Consider the following 19,614-nt stretch of genomic DNA (forward strand, 5'->3'; position numbering starts at 1 on the left):
GGTCTCCATTGATTACTCTTTCTTTAGAGCATGGGTTGAAAAACTATAGCCTACAGGCCAAATCTATCCCACATCCTGTTTTTGTATACTTTTGTATTGCTCACGTTAAAAATGGTTTCTCACATTTTTGAAGGATTTGTAAACAAACAAACTAACAACACAAACAAAACACCACATATTTTACAGAGACCATATGTGATCCACAAAGCCTAAAATATTTTCTAACAGGCCCTTTAGAGAAAAAGTCAACTAACCTCTGCTTTGGAGAATGAGTCAGAATTCCTGGTTCTTCTCAAGTCAGGTAATGTTGGATTATCATCTGTACATCATAAAATATTAGGTTATAAAAATACTGGATTCTCTTATTTTTCTCCAATGGATGTTGCTTCTTTTGTTTTAGCAGGCAATTAACTGGGTTAGACTGCAAACTCTTTCTTGTGTTATAACTCCAATCTGAGGTCAACTACTCATTTTCTTTGCTCTAACTGCTTTGTGTTCACTTCATGTATGTGAACACATCCAGAGGTCAACCAGAGTTGTGGGCAAATAGGAACTGGAATCCCTTCTCTTGTGTTTTCTTTCCAAGATCATCCTGTCCCTCCCCTTGATGGTGGCAGTTGGCCCAACCATCAGTTCTCTGGTTTCCTATGCACTGCCACCTAGCACCACAGCCAGTTGACTACAACTGCACCACAGCTAAAAACTTTGAAAACAGGGCACTCTAAACAATTTTCCTCCTCTGAGTGTGGACTCCTCACCAGCATTCTCCTACTTCAGTTCACTTTTCAGGACCTTCAAGTAACTACTTTTTGAAGTTTACACTAGTTTTCTGGAGGAGACTCAGTTTGGCAGGATCTCACTCAGCCATTATTGGCATTATCAGCCATTATTGACAGTACATATTTAAAATGTATGGATTCAGGAAATTCTTATCCCAAGAATTTGATTACCATATATCAGTGTCTGATTACAAATCAAAAATATGCTTAGGTCCTTATGGGAAACCCAGAGTACAGTAACAATTTCTTTTACACATGAATAAGACATCATATGAAGATATACTTCTAAAGATATGTTCTAGGAAGTTACTCCACCCTAAACTAGAGGTATATGACCAAGCATAAAATAAAATTACATTAACTTCTTTGATAATGAAATAATGAAGCTGATACCAACTCTACAGCCAGCAAAAACCCTAAATCTTTCCACCAAAAGGTAAAATCCAAAAGCAGTAATAAGACAAATATTTGCTTTACTGAGGTGAAAGTCACACAACATAAAATAACCACTTTACAGTGGACAATTTAGTGACATTCCTCACATTCACAACGTTGTACAACTATCACTTCTATCTCCAAAACATTTTCATCACTCCAAAATAAAATCTTATTCCCAGTACGCAATTACTCCCCATTCCCTCCTCCCCCACCCCCAAGACCCTGGCAACCACCACTCTGCTGTCTCTATGGATTTACTCATTCTGGATATTTCACATAAGTGGAATCATAATATGTGACCTTTTACATGTGACTTCTTTTACTTAGTATAACATTTTGGAGGTTCATTCACATTATAGCATGTATCAGTACCTCATTCCTTTCTATGGCTGATAATATTTTCTTGTATGTATGTCCCACAATTTGTTTATCCATTCATCTGTTGATGGACATGTGGGCTAGTTCTGCCATTTGGCTATTGTGAATCGTGCTGGTATGAATATAAAAAAAAAATTTATTGTGGTAAAAATATACATACCACAAAATATACCATTTTAACCACTTTTAGATGAATTCAGTGTTACGCAAGCATCACTACTATCAATCTCTGGAACTACTTCATATCCCAAACAGAAAGTATTAAAACACTAACTAACCCCCCATTCCTTCCTCTCCCTCAGCCCCTGAAAATCACCATTCTACTTTCTTCTCCATGAATTTGACAAGTTCAGGTACTTCAAATACATAAAATTATAATGGTTGTCCATTTACACCTGGTTATTTCACTGAGCATATTTTTCTCAAGGTGAACATCAAAACTTTTTATAAAACAAAAATACACATTTCATTTGTAAAAATGACTAAAGTTTAACATTGTAATCAAACAGCAACAACATCATCAACAACGTGTACAAAGCACCTTTTGCTGGAATCACTTCATTCATTCCTCACAATTGCCCTGTGAGGTGGGCTTTACAGATGAAGAAATGAGGTCCAAGGAGGATAAGTCATTTGCCCAAGGACAGGAAGCTTGTAATACAAACATGCATATGCAAGTCTCCCAACTCCATCCCCAAACTCCCAGTTCCTTTGAACTGACAGTATCGGCTGCCTCCTAACCCACTACCATGCCACTTGTAACGGTGGTCAAGAGAGACCCATGTGGAAGGAAGAGCCAGGGAAGGCTCCAAGAATGAGGAAGAAGCTTCTGCTAGAAGGGGGGAAACAAATGGGCATGCCAGGCAGCACCATGACCATCAGTGACCTGGATGCAGATGAGCCTGGGTACTGGGCAAAGAGGAAAGAAGCCGCAAATGGATTGGAACAGTATGTATCCTAATCAAATTTGAAAAGAGCTTAGAAGAATCCTTTCATTCCCACCTATAATGACTTACCTTAAACAAGAACCTTTGTTCTTTTTTTTTTCTGCTTTACCAGAGTATAGAGATAAATAAAATTTCAGCCAAAAGCTACATGCACCCCTAGAGCTTCCTAGTTGGCATCAGCTGCCAGTCGTCATCTCTATTTTCACCGCATCCTGGACTGGAGGCAGGATGTGGAAGGGATGAATATCAGAAGTGATATTCAATTCACACATTACAAATCCTGATAGAAGCCAAGTAAGCACTAAAGTGAATTTAATTCATTTATTTGATTACTTATGCCATAGGCTACCTTTGCCTTTAAGATTGGCTTCCACAGAGCAAAAAATAATAAAAGCAAAAAACAGCCTCAGTTGTGAACCACAATTTTCTAGAATTTGTTTCATCTTTTCCAAAAAACATTACTTATTTTCATCTTATAATGGAAACCATATTAAGGAAGGTAACTTACAATTTTTTTTTCCTGAGAGAGTGGGTGCATGTGCAGGGGAGGGGCAGAGGGAGAGAGAGAAAAAACATTTTGGGGGGGAGAGGGTGCAAGTGAGCAAGCGGCAAAGGGTAGGGGAGGGGAGGGGAGGGAGAGTGGAGGGGGAGGGGAAGGGGAAGGGGAAGGGAAGGGAAAAAGAAGCAGGGCTCACCCGCAGCAGGGCTCCCGCTCAACCGAAGCGGGGCTCGTGCTTTCACTGGAAGCGGGGCTCGTGCTCACTGGAAGCAGGGCTCGTGCTCACCCGCAGCAGGGCTTCCGCTCAACCGAAGCGGGGCTCGTGCTCTCACTGGAAGCAGGGTTCGTGCTCACCCGCAGCAGGGCTTCCGCTCAACCGAAGCGGGGCTCGTGCTCTCACTGGAAGCAGGGTTCGTGCTCACCCGCAGCAGGGCTTCCGCTCAACCGAAGCGGGGCTCGTGCTCCTCAGGCGTGCTCCACTGGAAGCAGGGCTCGTGCTCACTAGAAGTGGGGCACAAGCTCACCCAATGCAGGGCTTAAACTGACAGACCGGGGCATCATGACTTGAGCCAAGAAGTCTGACGCTTAACCAACTGAGCCTCCCAGGTGCGCAAGAGAGAGAATCTTAAGCAGGCTCCACACCCAGCACGAGCCATATGATCTCAAGACTGTGAGAGTTCATGACCTATGCCGAAATCAAGAGTTCAACGCTTAAGCTCTTAACAACTGGGCCACTCAGACACCCTTAAAAGTTTTGATTTTGATCATAACTTCAGCAGCAACACTGATGAAGATCTAAAGGCATTTAGTTTAACAATCACTCCTAGCAAAGGAAGTTAAAAAAAACTTTATTACAAAAACAAGAAGAAATGATGACAGGAGTGAAGAATAGGCATTTTTCAATCTGTGGATATTAACAATTCATAAACAGAAAAATCATAATTTGGTATTAATAAAATGGCATCTATCAAGATTAAAGACTTTTTGGAGAATTCTATATGTTAATTGATGATATATCAAAATAGTGCGAAAAGATGAACCAGTTAAAAAGAAAAAGTTAAAATATCTTAACCTCGGTGCTGGAAATTCAGTAAGTCCATATACTTGAAAACCAAACACAACAGGTTCATTTTCCCCTTAAAAGAATGTTTCTTTGTCATGTACAAAGAAACTTGTATTAAAATTTATTAACCTTTAAGCCCCTTATAATTGAAAACTGGAGGAAAATATTTTAGTATACAGTTTCCTATACTAAAAAAAATTAATGAAACTATTTTAAAAAAATTGAAACTGTAAGTAGCCTGGCACAGACCATGAACACAGAAGATTCACATCTCAACCCTAAGCTATTTATGATAAACACATAAGGAACAAAAATAAAACTTCCATATCATTTTACCCCATAAAAGATGTAGGATACAATAGGATACACAGCTAAGGCTATTATTAACACCAAATACAAATTAGGTCCTCAGACCAAGCAGAAACTATAACATAATCAGAAAGAATGCCTAAAAGATAAAATATGCCTTCCTAAGCTTCTTTTTGCAATGTCCAGTTTTGTTTATTTCGTCTGATTAAAATAGTTATATTCATTTGTTACAGAGTCAGATGAATGTAAAGGGAACTATCAAGCAATTGTTACAAATAATCATGATTAGAAAACAAACAGAAATGTAACCAGGAAAAATAATAACAGTCCCTAATTTCAGTTTCTAACTCACAACCCCAAACCCCTTACCCCACCAAAAAAAAGGCAGAAACTTTTCAAATACAAATTAAGAGTTGGCGGAATTAAGGGAAATGCCACTCCATGGTATTATCCAAGTACTAGAAATGAGTGACAGCACAATGAAACAGAAACAAAGCAGTACTTTGGTATTATGGTGCCACCCACTGGTTAGAAGTCCTCGTAGCAAATAGGAAACCCAGCCACTAAAAAAAGAGATTAGAGTAGGAAGGAAAACAACACTGACGTTCTAATTCATTACAGCATCAGGAACTTCTAACAAAAAAGATCCACCCATATTATTTATTACCACAAAGAAAGAGAGTAGCTCTTAAATATATTTACAAGGGTAAATTTTATTAATTTTGAAATGCAAGTCTACAATCTCCAAAAGCTAGGACTTGAATCTTACACTCAAAACAATTCACATATAAAATATCATTTTACTGAATATATAAATAGAGCATTTTTACTAAATGTTTATTTATTTATTTTGAGAGAGAGAGCACAAGCAGCACAGAGGAGAGGCAGAGAGAAAAGGAGAGAGAGAAAATTCCAAGCAGGTTCAGCGCTGTTAGCACAGAGCCCAGTGTGGGGCTCAAACTCACGAACCATGAGATCATGACCTGAGCTAAAATCAAGAGTCGGAGGCTTAACCAAATGAGCCACCCAGGCGCCCATATAAATACAGTCTTAAGCAGAAGATGCATACTTGCATTTCATCACTAAGAAAGAAACTATAATATTCACATATAATTAAATGTGAATACAATGTTAACCCCACCTCCACCTTTACCAGAGAAGTAACAGAACACACAGAAAAAAGGACATGTCCAAAACACTGTACTGGAAAACATAGTTTCACAAAAAGTCCTAAGAAAAACCATCCTGATAAACAAGTATAGATGGTTTCTTTAAAGTACCACAGCACCTTTATAGCCCAAAATACATGTACCTTAATAGAATCCCCATTTCATCCAAATGACATCATTTCTGCCTTTCCAAACAGTTATTTTCTTAAATGCTAACATTCTAAAAATCTCATCATAGAAAATATTTGATAATCACTTCTCCTCAAGTACAACCTTCCTTGGTAACACTCAGAATCACACACAAAGTCTTGATATCCTTTTTCGAATCCATAGGACCCTGCTGAAAGCTGATCCCTAAGGACCATACTTTGGAATTCCTCTACAGACATGGCCTGGTCTTCCAAATTAGAATTCATGAATACGTTCCAGGCAGTCGGTACAGGCTTCAAGTTTCTTTGGCTTAATGATAATTATCATCTGGTCTGCAAAGCCAAGGTCTTTGCTTGCTCATAGATGATTGATTGCAGATAAGAATATGATGAGAAAAGTCACATTCCCACAGATATAAACTGCTAACGCCACCTTTTTAAAAGCATGTCCCTGAAAGAAAAATTGAGATATGAAAGAAAGAAACGACTATCATTAAGGTTTGTGTCAATAAGTAAGAAAAGGAGTACTTACTTCCGCTTCAGCTACAGTAAATGACTGAAGGATCTGAATTCTGGCATCATCCAATATTTCAACTGTCAAGAACAACAACATAAGTTTATGAGGCCAGTGAGTATGCTAATAAACTAATTCTCAAAAAAAAAAAAAAAAAGTGATGTGTAGCATTTGCTGATTTCCAGGGTATATATTCTCCCATTTCAAGCTACTAAGCGTTACAAACTTCCTGAATATATAAGGCTCTCACAAATTGGGACAGACTGGCTACAGCACACATTTGTCAAGGGACTTAAAACATGCCTCTTCTGGTCAATAAACACCATATCAGTGTCTTAACAAACCACATTTTAAGTATATATGTATTTTAAACAGCACACCATAATTCAGTAGTCATCAAAAACCCCATCTATGTGACCCTATCAAGGACCAAAAATGGCAGGATAGATTTTTACTACTCGGCTCTGAAAAGCTCCTAGATTCACAACAAAGAGGTTTTGTTTTTAGAAGGCCACCTTTACTTACCATTTAGGGGGTTGGAAACTAAATAAGATACACAGGACACAGCCCAGAAACCAAGCTAGTTTAAAATGTCACCCACTCTCAGGGTGCCTGAGTGGCTCAGTCAGTTAAGCCTCTGACTTTGGCTCAGGTCATGATCTCACAGTTTGAGATTTTGAGCCCACGTCAGGTTCTGTGCTGACAGCTCAGAGCCTGGAGCCTGCTTCCGATTCTCTCTCTCTCTCTCTCTCTCTCTCTGCCCCTCCCCAGCTTGCTTTCTCTCTCTCAAAAAATAAAAAACAATAAAAAAAAATGTTTAAAGAATGTCACCACCCACTCTCTACTAATTTGTCCACTCCTAATGGCTATAGGTATCTTGATTCCTAATGGCTACAGATATCTTTGGCACCAAAACCAAAATGGACCTTGCCACCAGAAAGCTTGGGCAAAGTAAGTTCTTCCTATCTAGCCTGCCTAGTTAGGCAGCTATAAATTATGTATATTGAAAACCTAAGTGATAGCACACAGCACATTTATCAAACAGGTAAAATCTGTCTGCAGCTTTGCCCTCTGTTGACTTTGGGCAGCTCTTCTTCCTCCATTTCTGGGTTCCCTCAGCTCCACGCATTCAGGAACCTCAGTGTGTACTGCCTTCAGACCAGCATCAAAATAAAAAGTACTTACTGAAAAAAGACTTCTTCCGCAAAACCTAAAATCGTTCCCCTTTTTACTCACAAATTCTAATACTAATGAGTATAAAACACAAAGACAGAATATTTCCACGAGTTCTAACACTGACTAATCACCACAGACATTTTCAGTGAGCTATCATGTAAGCGTCAACCACTAGTATCTAGAAACTAATTACATTCCAAGAGTTTGTATAAAAGTGATTCTACGTAACATGGCTTTTTGAGCAGGCTACCTTTTCGAGAAAGTCGGTAAGCATGTATCTCCAGGACAATTTCAGTCCCAACATGCCAGGCTACAAATCCAGTCATTGCATAGGTTTTCCATGGGCCAGGAAGGTTCAGTCCTGGTAAATCCATTCCCAGGAACATTGCTGCCACTACATTTAGAAGAAAAATATATATATTCAAATGTAGTCACCACCAAGAGAGATAATTATGTGTGTACGTGTGTGAACTATATCAACTAAAACACAGTAAGAGTTTATGAGATGAATTAGATTAATATTTAAGACCAAATAGTTAATTTAATCTTTTTTTATTGTAAGACTAGAAACGGTCAGATGGGAAATTATAATCATGATCCACCAATTGTTTAAAAAGAGACACTCAAACTTTCCAAAAAGCTTTAGGTCTGCAATGTTGGAAGGGAGAAAAGTATGGAAATCATTGCTAACTATACTCCTCTCTCCGTGAAGAACCCCCAAAGACTACAGAAATGTGAGAGTAGGAGATGTCAGTTTAGGAATTTATTATATAACACGTAAAAATATACTGGATAACTGTGCTTGACTTTTGACAATCACCTTCCCTGGAAGGTACCATCCCCATGGAAAAGACCTGCAGACAGCCCACCTCAGCCCAGCTCACAAATGACCCTCAACTTGAGCATTTGGCCATTAGCATAGCTTGCTCATTCTGCTGGCAAAGGCAAATGCTAAAAAAAAAGTCTTAGAAGGAAAGTTTTAAAGCAATTTTAAAAACCTTAAACTTAAAACTGAAATAACAACTTAAATAGTTACCTCTAGAAATTACTTTCTGGATTTCAATGTTTAAGGTCGATTTCCCCTCAACAACCAATTACTCGAATTACCAATACATCTAAAAATCATTTAATCCAAATTACAACTTGCAATATAAACAACCAGCAATTATGTATGAATAAGTGGCATCACAATTACTTACCTGCTATTATTCTAGCAGCTGTTCCCATACTCCAGTGCGTCCAGTTAAACATTTGCCTTCTACCAAATAAAGAACCAATCAGTATTCTCAAAAGAGACAGAACTACAATTAATTCCCAACAGAATAAAAAGCATACACCTGAGAATTAGATATCTGAAATACGCTTTAAAACCTTTTAAAGTAAATATAATTTATCACTGAATTTCATAAAGTGCAAAGGATTTTCACTTAAAAAGGAATTAGTTGGCCAAATAATGTTAAGGCCATTTATATATAAAAGCGATAAGTACTCAGGGTGCCTGAGTGGCTCAGTCTGTTAAGTGTCTAACTCTTGATTTCAGCTCAGGTCATGATCTCACCTGTGGTTCATGAGATCGAGCCCCGCATCAGGCTCTATGCTGACAGCGTGGAGCCTGCTTGGGATTCTCTCTCTCCCTCTCTTTCTGCTCCTCTCCCATGTGCATGTGCATGCTCTCTCTCTCTCTGTCTCTCTCTCTCTCTCTCAAACTAAATAAATAAACATTTAAAAAAATTTTTAAAAAGCTGTAAGTACCTGGGGTCATATAAAGGTGGCCTGAAGGCTGCCAGAAGAGGCTGAAGAACTGCTAAAACCATCACTATACAGCCAAGGTATGGGTGATAACCTGCATACTGAACAAAGTTACATCATTTCAATAATCTCGATCTCGCCCATCAGTTTAAAGCCTCATGTTGAAAAGAATACACACAGATGTACTCTTAGTGTTTTTCTGTAGCTTTAAACATTTGTTATTAATAAGAGGTACCATTCACTGAGTGCCTACTTGATACCAAGCACATACTTGATAGACATTATTACTAATGCTCACTACAATGCTTGACAGTTATCAATATCCCACCTTTATTTTTTTTAATTTTTTTATTTAATTTATTTTTTTAATTTACATCCAAGTTCATTAGCATATAGTGCAACAATGACTTCAGGAGTGGATTCCTTAGTGCCCCTTACCCATTTAGCCCATCCCCCCCTCCCACAACCCCTCCAGCAACCCTTTGTTTGTTCTCCATATTTAAGAGTCTCTTGTGTTTTGTCCCCCTCCCTGTTTTTATATTACTTTTGCTTCCCTTCCCTTATGTTCATCTGTTTTACATCTTAAGGTCCTCATATGAGTGAAGTCATATGATCAATATCCCATTTCTAAAATGAGGAACCGAAACTTAGAGATATCGAGCAATATGTCCAATGCCACACAGTGTGTAAATGGTGGTGGTGGCAGCCATGCGGAGCGCTGCCTCTCCCCCATTAGGATGTTAGGTGATCACCAACACCAGACCCCCACCCAGGACTAGTTAGTATCCTCATGTCAGGAGCAATCATCCCAACGTATGGTAATTATTTGTTCAGACCTCTGTGTTTTCCTGAGATAAAGGTTCTATATATGATTCCTTATAACTCAAGTGCTTAATAGAACCTTAGTCACTCAATGAATATTGATTAAATGAATAGCCTATATAGCCACTGCATTCAAATCTTATCTCCTCTGCTCAGAATGAAGGTCTAACCCGAGAAAAGACCATCAACAAAGTATCTCAACAGTTTCGGCTCCACCCCTCTCTTAGAGATGCTGTATGTCTGCTCAAAAGAGCAAACAGTTTTAGCACATTTAGCACTTAGCACAATTTTTCCACTTAAAAACTTAAGAGAGGGACTAAGGAGATGCTCTAACCTGTGACATGTTTAGATGGGGGAATATTACAGTCTGTTGTCACTGACTGCCGTGCTTGGGTAGACTCTAAAATCTGTGATCTAGAAGAAGGATATAGTGGTTTCCAAGCCATGATAGGAAGCTTTGCTAAACAGGAACAATAAGCTGACAAAAGAACATTAGAAAAACACTTTCAAGCCATGGACTCAGTTATACACAGATAAAATGATAACCAGGACCATGGAGAAGGAGAGTGCCTCTATCTCATAAAACAACAGTAACAACTGCCACAAAATTCTTGTATTTGCTTAGAATACACAGGAAACTAGCCTAAGTACTTTCAGCTATTTAACTCTCAATTCTCAGAAAGCCTGTGACGTTGCTACTATACTATTCCCTTTATACTATCCTAATCATAAACTGCAAAGAGTGCAAACTACAGAGTTTATATAATAAGTATTAACCCTTGACCCAAATACCTGAATAAAATAAAGTTCATATCAGAAAATCTTCATAATTTCCTTTAAAAAATAGGTCGGCCGGGGCGCCTGGGTGGCTCCGTCGGTTAAGCGTCTGACTGGCTCAGGTCACGATCTTGCGGTCCATGAGTTCGAGCCCCGCGTCGGGTTCTGTGCTGACTGCTCAGAGCCTGGAGCCTGTTTCGGATTCTGTGTCCCCCTCTCTCTCTGACCCTCCCCCATTCATGCTTTGTCTCTCTCTGTCTCAAAAATTAATAAACGTTAAAAAAAATTTTTTTTTTTTAAAAAATAGGTCGGCCAATCTAGAAACTACCTAAAAAGCAGGAGGGAGGTTTCTTAGTGACCCAAGATTCATCAGTCTTGCCCTTACGGCAACAGCCCAAAGTGAAATACAGTAAAACCTTGGTTTGAGAACATAATTTGTTCCAGAAACAGGCTTGTAATCCAAAGCACTTGTATATCAAAGCGAATTTCAAGAATCATTGGCTCAGTGGTGATCATGTGACATTCAGCATCAGGTGCTACTTGTATTACAAGACATTGCACATTTGTGAAGTTAAAATTTATTAGAAATGTCTACTTGTCTTACAGAACACTCACAGAATGAGTTACTCACAATCCAAGGTTTTACTGTATCGAATTTTGATATTGAATTCTGACTGGCTGTAAAACTGGAAAAGTTTTACAAAAGAGCAGAAGTTCTGACCTTGGGTACATTGCTTGTTTTCAATAAGCCTTACCCCTTCATTCAATAATTACTGAGGACCTACTATGTACCAGAATCTGCTCTGGGTGCTTAAGATACACCAGTGAACATACCAGTAAATATCCTGGCTCTCATGTTAGCTTAGTGGTAATCATAGTGTGAGTTAGAGAAAACCACTTACAGTGTTCACATTCCTTAGATATCACACTTTGAATTTTCACCACTCCACAGTGAGAAAATTCACCCAAGCTATGTAGAGTATATGTAACATTTGATGTAGCCTAAAAATATATTTCATTACCCAGTTATCCACAACAACATCCTCGCTCTGTCCCTGGCCCCCAGCCATCTGGAATAGTCACCAGATGATTAAAAAAGGAAAGAAGAGAGATGTATGCAGAAATATCTTTTTACCCATCCATGTGAGTATAAAACAGCAATCTCCTTGGTCATCAAAATGAATTTATATAAAAAAAAAATCCTGCTGAAGAGATACTTACCCAACTCCAGCCTCTTCTGTAAATAAAAGGCAGAACAAAAGCAATGCAGGTGAGGGCAGTAGTAGTGAGCATGAGCGTCCGATGTACCTGCAAGGGTGAAATGACACCATGAGAAGACAGTCAACCATGTAAGTGAAAGTAGTTGGCATAAGTGTGGGGAAAAAATCATGGGGCGAGATTCCCTGAAGGCATGCATTTGACTGACATCTAATCACAGTTTGCAGTGAGTTTTAAAATATTTTACTAAATGAACTTTAAAGAAAATTCTAAGCTGCCATGCCCATCGTTCCAAAGCATTTGCAAAGACTTCACCAGCACGAGCAGCAGGAATGGATATTTCACACACAGAGCACACCTACTTGCCAAGTCCTTCATTTCCTTCCTTTATTAAGTACCACCACCAAGCACAGTGCTCTACCAGATACAATGAGACAGCAAGGAAACAGAGCTGTCTCCCAAGGAGCTTAGGAAACAACTGAGTAGATCAGAGAAACATATATGAAGTGTCAATTCATTGTCTAAATCCTGAGAATATTGAGAGTGGATTAACAGTTGAGTATGCCAGGATAAATGGTGCAAACCAAAACTATCCCAGGGAAAGGACATATAATCACTCTACATATCACACCATATATATACACATCATAGTTTTAAAAGCAGTGGAGAATTTGAATTGGTAAAGCAAAGACACAAAGAATTTTCCAGTTGGGAATATCCACACGAACAGATGAGAGAGAAACAGAGGCAGAGACAGAAAGACAGAGAAGCCAAAGGCAGAGACAGACAGCAGCAAAGCACACAGCAGTAGTAAGGACAAATAAAACAGATTGACTCTGCCAGCCAATAGTGAGAAATGAGGTTAGATGAGGAAAGTTTTAAACACTACAAATTTATATGAATATAAAGTTTCAAGAATACCCCTTATAAAGTTAAAACTGTTTCAATAAGCAGTATTTTTTTCAAAAGCAGATGTGTACATTCTAGCTCAACACATAATTACTAATATTCCACTATACGTGCAACTATCTACACTCCATGACACATGAAAGATACAGTTTGTTTTCCTTTGTTTTGAGGAGTGCTTACTGACTCTTGTCTTTCTACTAGGAGACTGCTTCCTCATCCCATGCAAAGGTGCAGCATGAAAAGGAACACTTCTGGCTCCTCTTCCTACACACAGAGGAGATAGATGATCTTGATTAGTGAGCTAGGAACAGTCTAACCACTCACTGGCAACAACCAGGACAGATCCCTGCTTAGAAATGCATTAACCCCCACTATTTCTTTCTTCTGCTCTCCTATCCTCCTTGACTCATCTATACTCAGTGCAGGAAGTGAACGTTCTTCCAGGCTCTCCCCTTGGCCAAACAGACATGTAAGTCAGGATCTTTTGTGTCTCAAAGTCTATGTTACAAAGGAATGAATGCACATGGCCCCAAGACATTCTCTAATCCACCCTGAACCTCATTAAAGCTGTCTCTATTTTGACCTCCATCAAGTATCTTATGTCTGTTTTCAGTTGGTTAGGAAATCAAAAGGCAAAATGAAGAAATTATTAGGATTCCAAAACTACAACTGTAAACCACCAAAAAAAAAAAAGAAAGAAAAAGAAACATACTACATAAGTTTTCATGTTGCAATGTTTAAAGAATATGGAAATTGCATGAAGCTTTTTCTCCCACCTACCTGAAACCAAGCTGCTTGACCAAAAACAGGCTTTGCCCAAACAAATTTGAAGAACCGAGCCATGAGCACACCTATGCTAACAGTAGTCATCCATGCCACAAACATTAAAGCACCTGTGGGTGAAAAAATTGAATGGTTGACATCACAAACCAAGCTGTTTCTTACATGACCAAGCCAAGTGCTCGGAACATAGAAAACAGCGAACAAAATACATTCAGTGAATGTAAGCATAACCCAACAACTCCCTATATATCATAGTTTAACCACCACCACCACTACTCCTAATAGCGAAACTTCCGTAGCTCCTACTGCGTGCCAGGCACTAAGAGCTTTACGTGTATTAATCTAATTGATGTTTACAACAATCCCATGAAGTAGTCACAATTAGTATTCTGCCTTTACCGGTTGGGGAAACTAAAGAATAGTGAAGTTAAGTAAGTAACACCTAAGGTTACAAAGTCGGGATTCAAACCCACTCTGGCTTCAGCAACTGTGCTCTTAACCATTACACTAAGACAGCCCTTCTGCAGGTATCTCAGCACCTTCTCACTTCTCATTCCAATAAACAATGAAAAACAAATAGGCATGTTACATGCGAATCCCATTACTGTCAAACTGGAGCTACTACTAGAAGCAAATTATCAATAATAAAGTTATTTTCAAGCTTAACTATGATGACATTTATTGAAACTCTACTGGAAGGAATAACTGAAGAATATAAAGGAAATATACCAAATAAGGAAATATCCCCCCACCCAATACTAGTATTGAAGAATAGTATAGTATACACTATACTATTCCCCTACTTTTAAATCCCATCTTTTCGAAAATAAAACAGGCTACTTTTCAAATGGAATAAACTTTTATCTGTAGAACCAGAGCCTTGTTTTTAGACGACTGCTCTTCCAACATAGTTAATTTCATCATTTTAAGTATACAATATTTATGTATAGCACTGAGTAATTTGTATACCCTCAAATACTTTGTACACTGATCAGTTCAACAAAACTGTATCTTTGAGACTAAACTACTGTTAAATAATCAAAATCACAAAGCACTCTTCTATTATAAGCCTTTATTTTAATAAATGTCATAATTAAGGTCTCACAAAAATTAAACTGATTAACCCAGTGATACTTAACTCTGGCTACAGTTAGAAACAACTAGGGCACTCTTGAAAAATTACAGATGTCTTAAAAGCTCCATTAGTGATTTTAAAGTGCAGCCAGGGTTAAAACCACTGAATGATCCCTACTCTCTACTTTTAATAAAAATTTGCAAACATTAAGATAGACGCTGCTACCTGCAAATGTTAATATTTGAACATAGAAGACTTATGAACATTTTGCTAAATTATGCCCACTACTGGGGCACTTGGGTGGCTCAGTGGGTTGAGCATCCGACTTCAGCTCAGGTCATGATCTCATGGTTCATGGGTTCCAGCTCCGCATCAGGCTCCCCGTTGTCAGTGCAGAGCCCACTTCAGATCCTCTGTCTACCCCCTCTCTGACCCTCCCCCATTCATGCTCTCTCTCAAAGATAAATAAACATTTAAAAATAAATAAATAAATAAATAAATAAATAAATAAATAAAGCAAGCTCAGTACAATTCCTAATCCAGCCAGCACTGAGCCATCAGGTAAATTTATTCCACAAAACATAATAATGCTATACAGGTAACTTACCATGAGCCTTCAGAAGAAATAAAGAACGGGAGCCTCCCACATTCTTTGGATAGTCTGTCACATTATGTTTCTCATATGTAATCAAAGGTTGCTGAGAATGCTTATATATTCGACCTGAAATTTTTAAAAAGAAAATGAAGAAGAATTACTTCCTTAGGAGAGGAGGAATAGAAAGACAGCGCCATGACATAGAAACAAAACTTCTTAAGGTAATAAAAAAATAAGTATTGTCAGAGATGCCATTCATATGCAAAAGCCACATAAATGTATATTCAAGTATATACGATCTTCTTGAAAAAGGCTAAAGAGATAATTTAGCCAATGAAGAGATGAATCAAGGGGCGCCTGAGTGGCTCAGTCAGTTAAGCATCCAACTTCAGGACTTCAGCTCAGGTCATCATCTTGTGGTTCACAAGTTCGAGCCCTGCCTCAGGCTCCATGCTGACAGCTCAGATCCTGGAGCCTGCTTCGCATTCTGTGTCTCCCTCTCTCTCTCTGCTCCTTCCCCACTCATGCTCTGTCTCTCAAAAATAAATAAATGTTAAAAAAATTTTTTAAAGAGAGATGAATCACAGGGGTGCCTGGGTGGCTCAGTCGGTTAAGCGTCTGACTTCAGCTCAGGTCATGATCTCGCAGTCCGTGAGTTCGAGCCCCATGTCGGGCCCTGTGCTGACAGCTCAGAACCTGGAGCCTGCTTCAGATTCTGTGTCTCCCTCTCTCTCTGCCCCTCCCCTGCTCATGCTCTGTCTCACTCTCAAGAATGAATAAATGTTAAAAAACAAAAAAGGGAGGTGAATCAAAATGAGGACTAAGAATGGAGAAGTTATAGAGTGTCTGAGTGGCTCAGTTGGTTAAGTCGATTTGGACTCAGGTCATGATCTCACAGTTTATAAAATTGAGCTCCATGTCAGGCTCTATGCTGCTTAGCACAGAGCCCGCTTGGGATTCTCTCTCCCTTTCTCTCTGCCTCTCCCCTGATCATGCTCTCTGTCTCTCAAAATAAATAAATAAACATTAGGAGAAGAAGAAGAAGAAGAAGAAGAAGAAGAAGAAGAAGAAGAAGATGAAGAAGAAGAAGAAGAAGAATGGAGATCATGGTAAAAGAGCTGGGGGTATGCAAGAGACCAAACGCTGTGAAGTCAAAACGATCACTGAAACTATGATTAAAAATCACTGAAAATGTCAAATATAATTCTTGAAAGATACTACATATTTTTTAAAATCTGGAGTCCTAGACTAAACTAACAGAAATTGGACCTGGACAAAGGAAGTGGATAGAAGACAAACAAAAGCATTTGATGCTGTATTATTTGGCATATGGTCAATTCAGACAGGGTTTGACTAATAGACCAAACCCCCAAATAACAGTGATGTAAACAAATTAAGGATATGTTATTATTTATTATATATAAGATTAAATCTTTGAATGCATAGAATTATTCCAATTAGTTTGGTATGTGACTATGTATGTATGTGAATCTGGGAATCTATCCTACAGAAATATTCCCTTTTAACCAAAGATATAATGTACAAACATGTTCACAAAAGAGTTTTTTTTAATGCTGGCAAAACAAAAAAATTAGGTAAGCTACATGTCCCTCATTAAGAGAATAAATCACAGAACATATTAATTTTAGGATACAATGCAGGTGTCAAAACAAATAGAAATAACGAAGAAATTTGATACAACAGACACATAGGAATCCTTATCCCAATGAAATACGTATTAAACCACAGACCACATCTCAATAATTTCCAGAAAAGAAATAATTATACAAGATACAGGTAAGTATCTATCCAAAATGGAACAAAGTGAAAAATTAACAAAATCTAAGGAAAAAATGACCCACCTAGATATTTCCAAAACTACTTTTCTAAATAACCTTCAGGTTAAATAGGAAACCAAAATTTAAAAGTCTTCTTTAAAATGAATAACAATGAAGGCATTTCATATCAAAACACATGTGATACAATCAAGGTAGTATTCAAAAGAGGCTTTTATCATCTTAAAAGAATCCTTTAAAAAAGAAAAGACTTAAAGTATTGAAATAATCATGTAATTCAAGAGGTGTTTACAACAAAATATAACCAAAGAAAGCAGGAAGGAAGATAGATTAAAAATAAAGGTAGAAATTAACAAACTAGTAAGTCTAAAAATCAGGAAAATCAAGTCTGCAAAAGACCAAGAAAACTGACTGTTTTTGGCAAGTCTGACTACAAAATAGAAAGAACACAAACAGTATCAGAAATAAAAAGGATGACACAACTGCTAATATAGAAGACACTCTTTAAAATTATATGAAAATACTATATACAACTTTAAGTCAGACAAAAAAAAATTTTAAATCGAAATGAAATGGATGAATTTCTAGAAAAGTCTAGAATTATAAAACTTCATCAAAGTAGTAGTAGTAACTCTGGACAGTAATAACGGTAGAAGAATTTTTTTAATTAGTCAAATATTTCCATTTCTAAAGGCTCAGACAGCTATGTGCATGAGTTCTATCATAAAATTTAAAAAAAAATTAAATTTAAAAACTCATACTTATTTAAGCTCTTCTAGAGTTCATTCTATGAGATTAGCATAACACTGAAACCAAAACTAGGCAGGCGCGCGCGCGCACACACACACACACACACACACACACACACACACAATCTTATAACCAAAGACCAAAATCAACTACAAATATAGATGCAAAAAGTTTAAATAAAATGTTAGTGATTTAAATCAACTGTGCATTAAAAGAATTATAGGGGCTCCTGGGTGGCTCAGTGGGTTAAGCATCCAACTTCAGCTCAGGTCATTATCTTGCGGTTCGTGGGTCTGAGCCCCAAATCGGGCTCTGTGCTGACAGCTCACAGCCTAGAGCTTGCTTCAGATTCTGTGTCTTCTCTCTCTTCCCCTCCCCCACTCATACTCTGTTCTCCCTCTCTCTCTCAAAACTAAATATCTGAAAAAACAGAGTATTATAAAACATGGCCAAGCAAGGTTTATCCCAGGAAAGTGAGGACCATTTGCCATTCTGAAGTCTATAAAAGTAATGATAAAATATTATCTTAATTGCTGCCTGACAGACAGCAAATGAAATTCAGCACATGTTCATGACATGAACTCTGTAAAGTTAGGAAAAAATCATTTCCTAAACACCATAAAAGTTATCCACCAGGAAAATACAATAAACATGACACAACACGGAATATCAAAAGTATTCCTGTCAAAATCAGGAACAAGACAAGAATTCTTGCTAGTCCACATTTTTCTGGGAGAAGTAATACAATGAAACAAGACAAAAAATGAGGGCTATGTAACCTCATAATTTGCATAAAATATGATGTTTACCTAGAAAACCCAAAATAATCAACTGGAAAACTAGATGGCTACATTCAAGACAAACATTCAAAAATAAATAATTTTCCTATACACCAACAAATTTAGAAAATGTAAGAAAAATAATCCCATTCACAATAGGTCATATTAAAATCTATAAAATTCATAGAAACAAAGTAACAAAAAGTATATATAAACCCTATATGAAGACTTGAAGAACACCACAGGATTTCAATCAATAGAATATCCAGTATACTTCCGGATAGAAAGACTCTCTATTGCAAAGATGTCGATTATTCTTCAAGTTAATCTAAAATTTCATTGCAATTCCAATCACAACCCCAACAGGATCTTTAATGGAATCCGACAATCATTTCTAAAGTTTATCTGGAAGAACAGATAGATAACAAAGAGTCAAGAATTCCTGAAAAAGGCAGCCAGGAAGGGAATCATGCTCTATCAAAATTCATAACCTATTATAAGGCTATAGTAATTTCAACGAGTACAGTAATAGATTAGTGGAAAAATAAACTAGAAATAGTTTGATTTACTAATAAATGTTTGATTTATGATAAAGAGGCTTTTGAAGCAGCAAAGATAAAATGAACTATTCAAAAAATGGTGTTAGGACAGCTGATTTCATTTCACAAATACTGTTATATCATGGCTTGTTTATAACAGAGATCAGAGATAAAGCAGGAAACAAGAAAAGTTTTATGTAATAAATACCTACAGAAGAGAGTCAAGAAGAGAGAGACAATAACTATCAGGAATTATACTGAATTAGCAGAGCGGCAGTAATGAAAACCAGACCACATTCCCAATAGCCTGAGAGTCATTTGGAAGAAAGTATTTTTAAATTCTGATTCACTTCACAGCCATGGCTGAGCAAGAATTTAACCTTCATTAAAGCAGAAGTCCA

The 19,614-nt window shown here is 37.7% G+C and overlaps 1 protein-coding gene across 6 annotated transcripts in view; it reads right to left on the reverse strand.

The window, feature by feature from the left end:
- Positions 1–3,872: 3,872 nt before the first annotated feature.
- Positions 3,873–19,614, reverse strand: part of FRRS1 (ferric chelate reductase 1) — a 103,722-nt gene continuing 87,980 nt past the window's right edge. For all 6 annotated transcript variants that reach the window (XM_027058511.2, XM_027058512.2, XM_053214507.1 and 3 more), the window contains 8 exons: positions 15,362–15,475; positions 13,677–13,789; positions 11,991–12,077; positions 9,174–9,271; positions 8,621–8,679; positions 7,672–7,815; positions 6,264–6,325; positions 3,873–6,182 (listed from right to left, as the gene is read on the reverse strand). In XM_027058511.2, the coding sequence (XP_026914312.1) occupies positions 6,090–6,182; positions 6,264–6,325; positions 7,672–7,815; positions 8,621–8,679; positions 9,174–9,271; positions 11,991–12,077; positions 13,677–13,789; positions 15,362–15,475 (770 nt within the window). In that variant the 3' untranslated portion in view covers positions 3,873–6,089. The remainder of the gene's footprint in view (positions 6,183–6,263; positions 6,326–7,671; positions 7,816–8,620; positions 8,680–9,173; positions 9,272–11,990; positions 12,078–13,676; positions 13,790–15,361; positions 15,476–19,614) is intronic.

The sequence above is a fragment of the Acinonyx jubatus genome, chromosome C1 (genome assembly GCF_027475565.1).
Source record: "Acinonyx jubatus isolate Ajub_Pintada_27869175 chromosome C1, VMU_Ajub_asm_v1.0, whole genome shotgun sequence".
NCBI lineage: Eukaryota > Metazoa > Chordata > Mammalia > Carnivora > Felidae > Acinonyx > Acinonyx jubatus.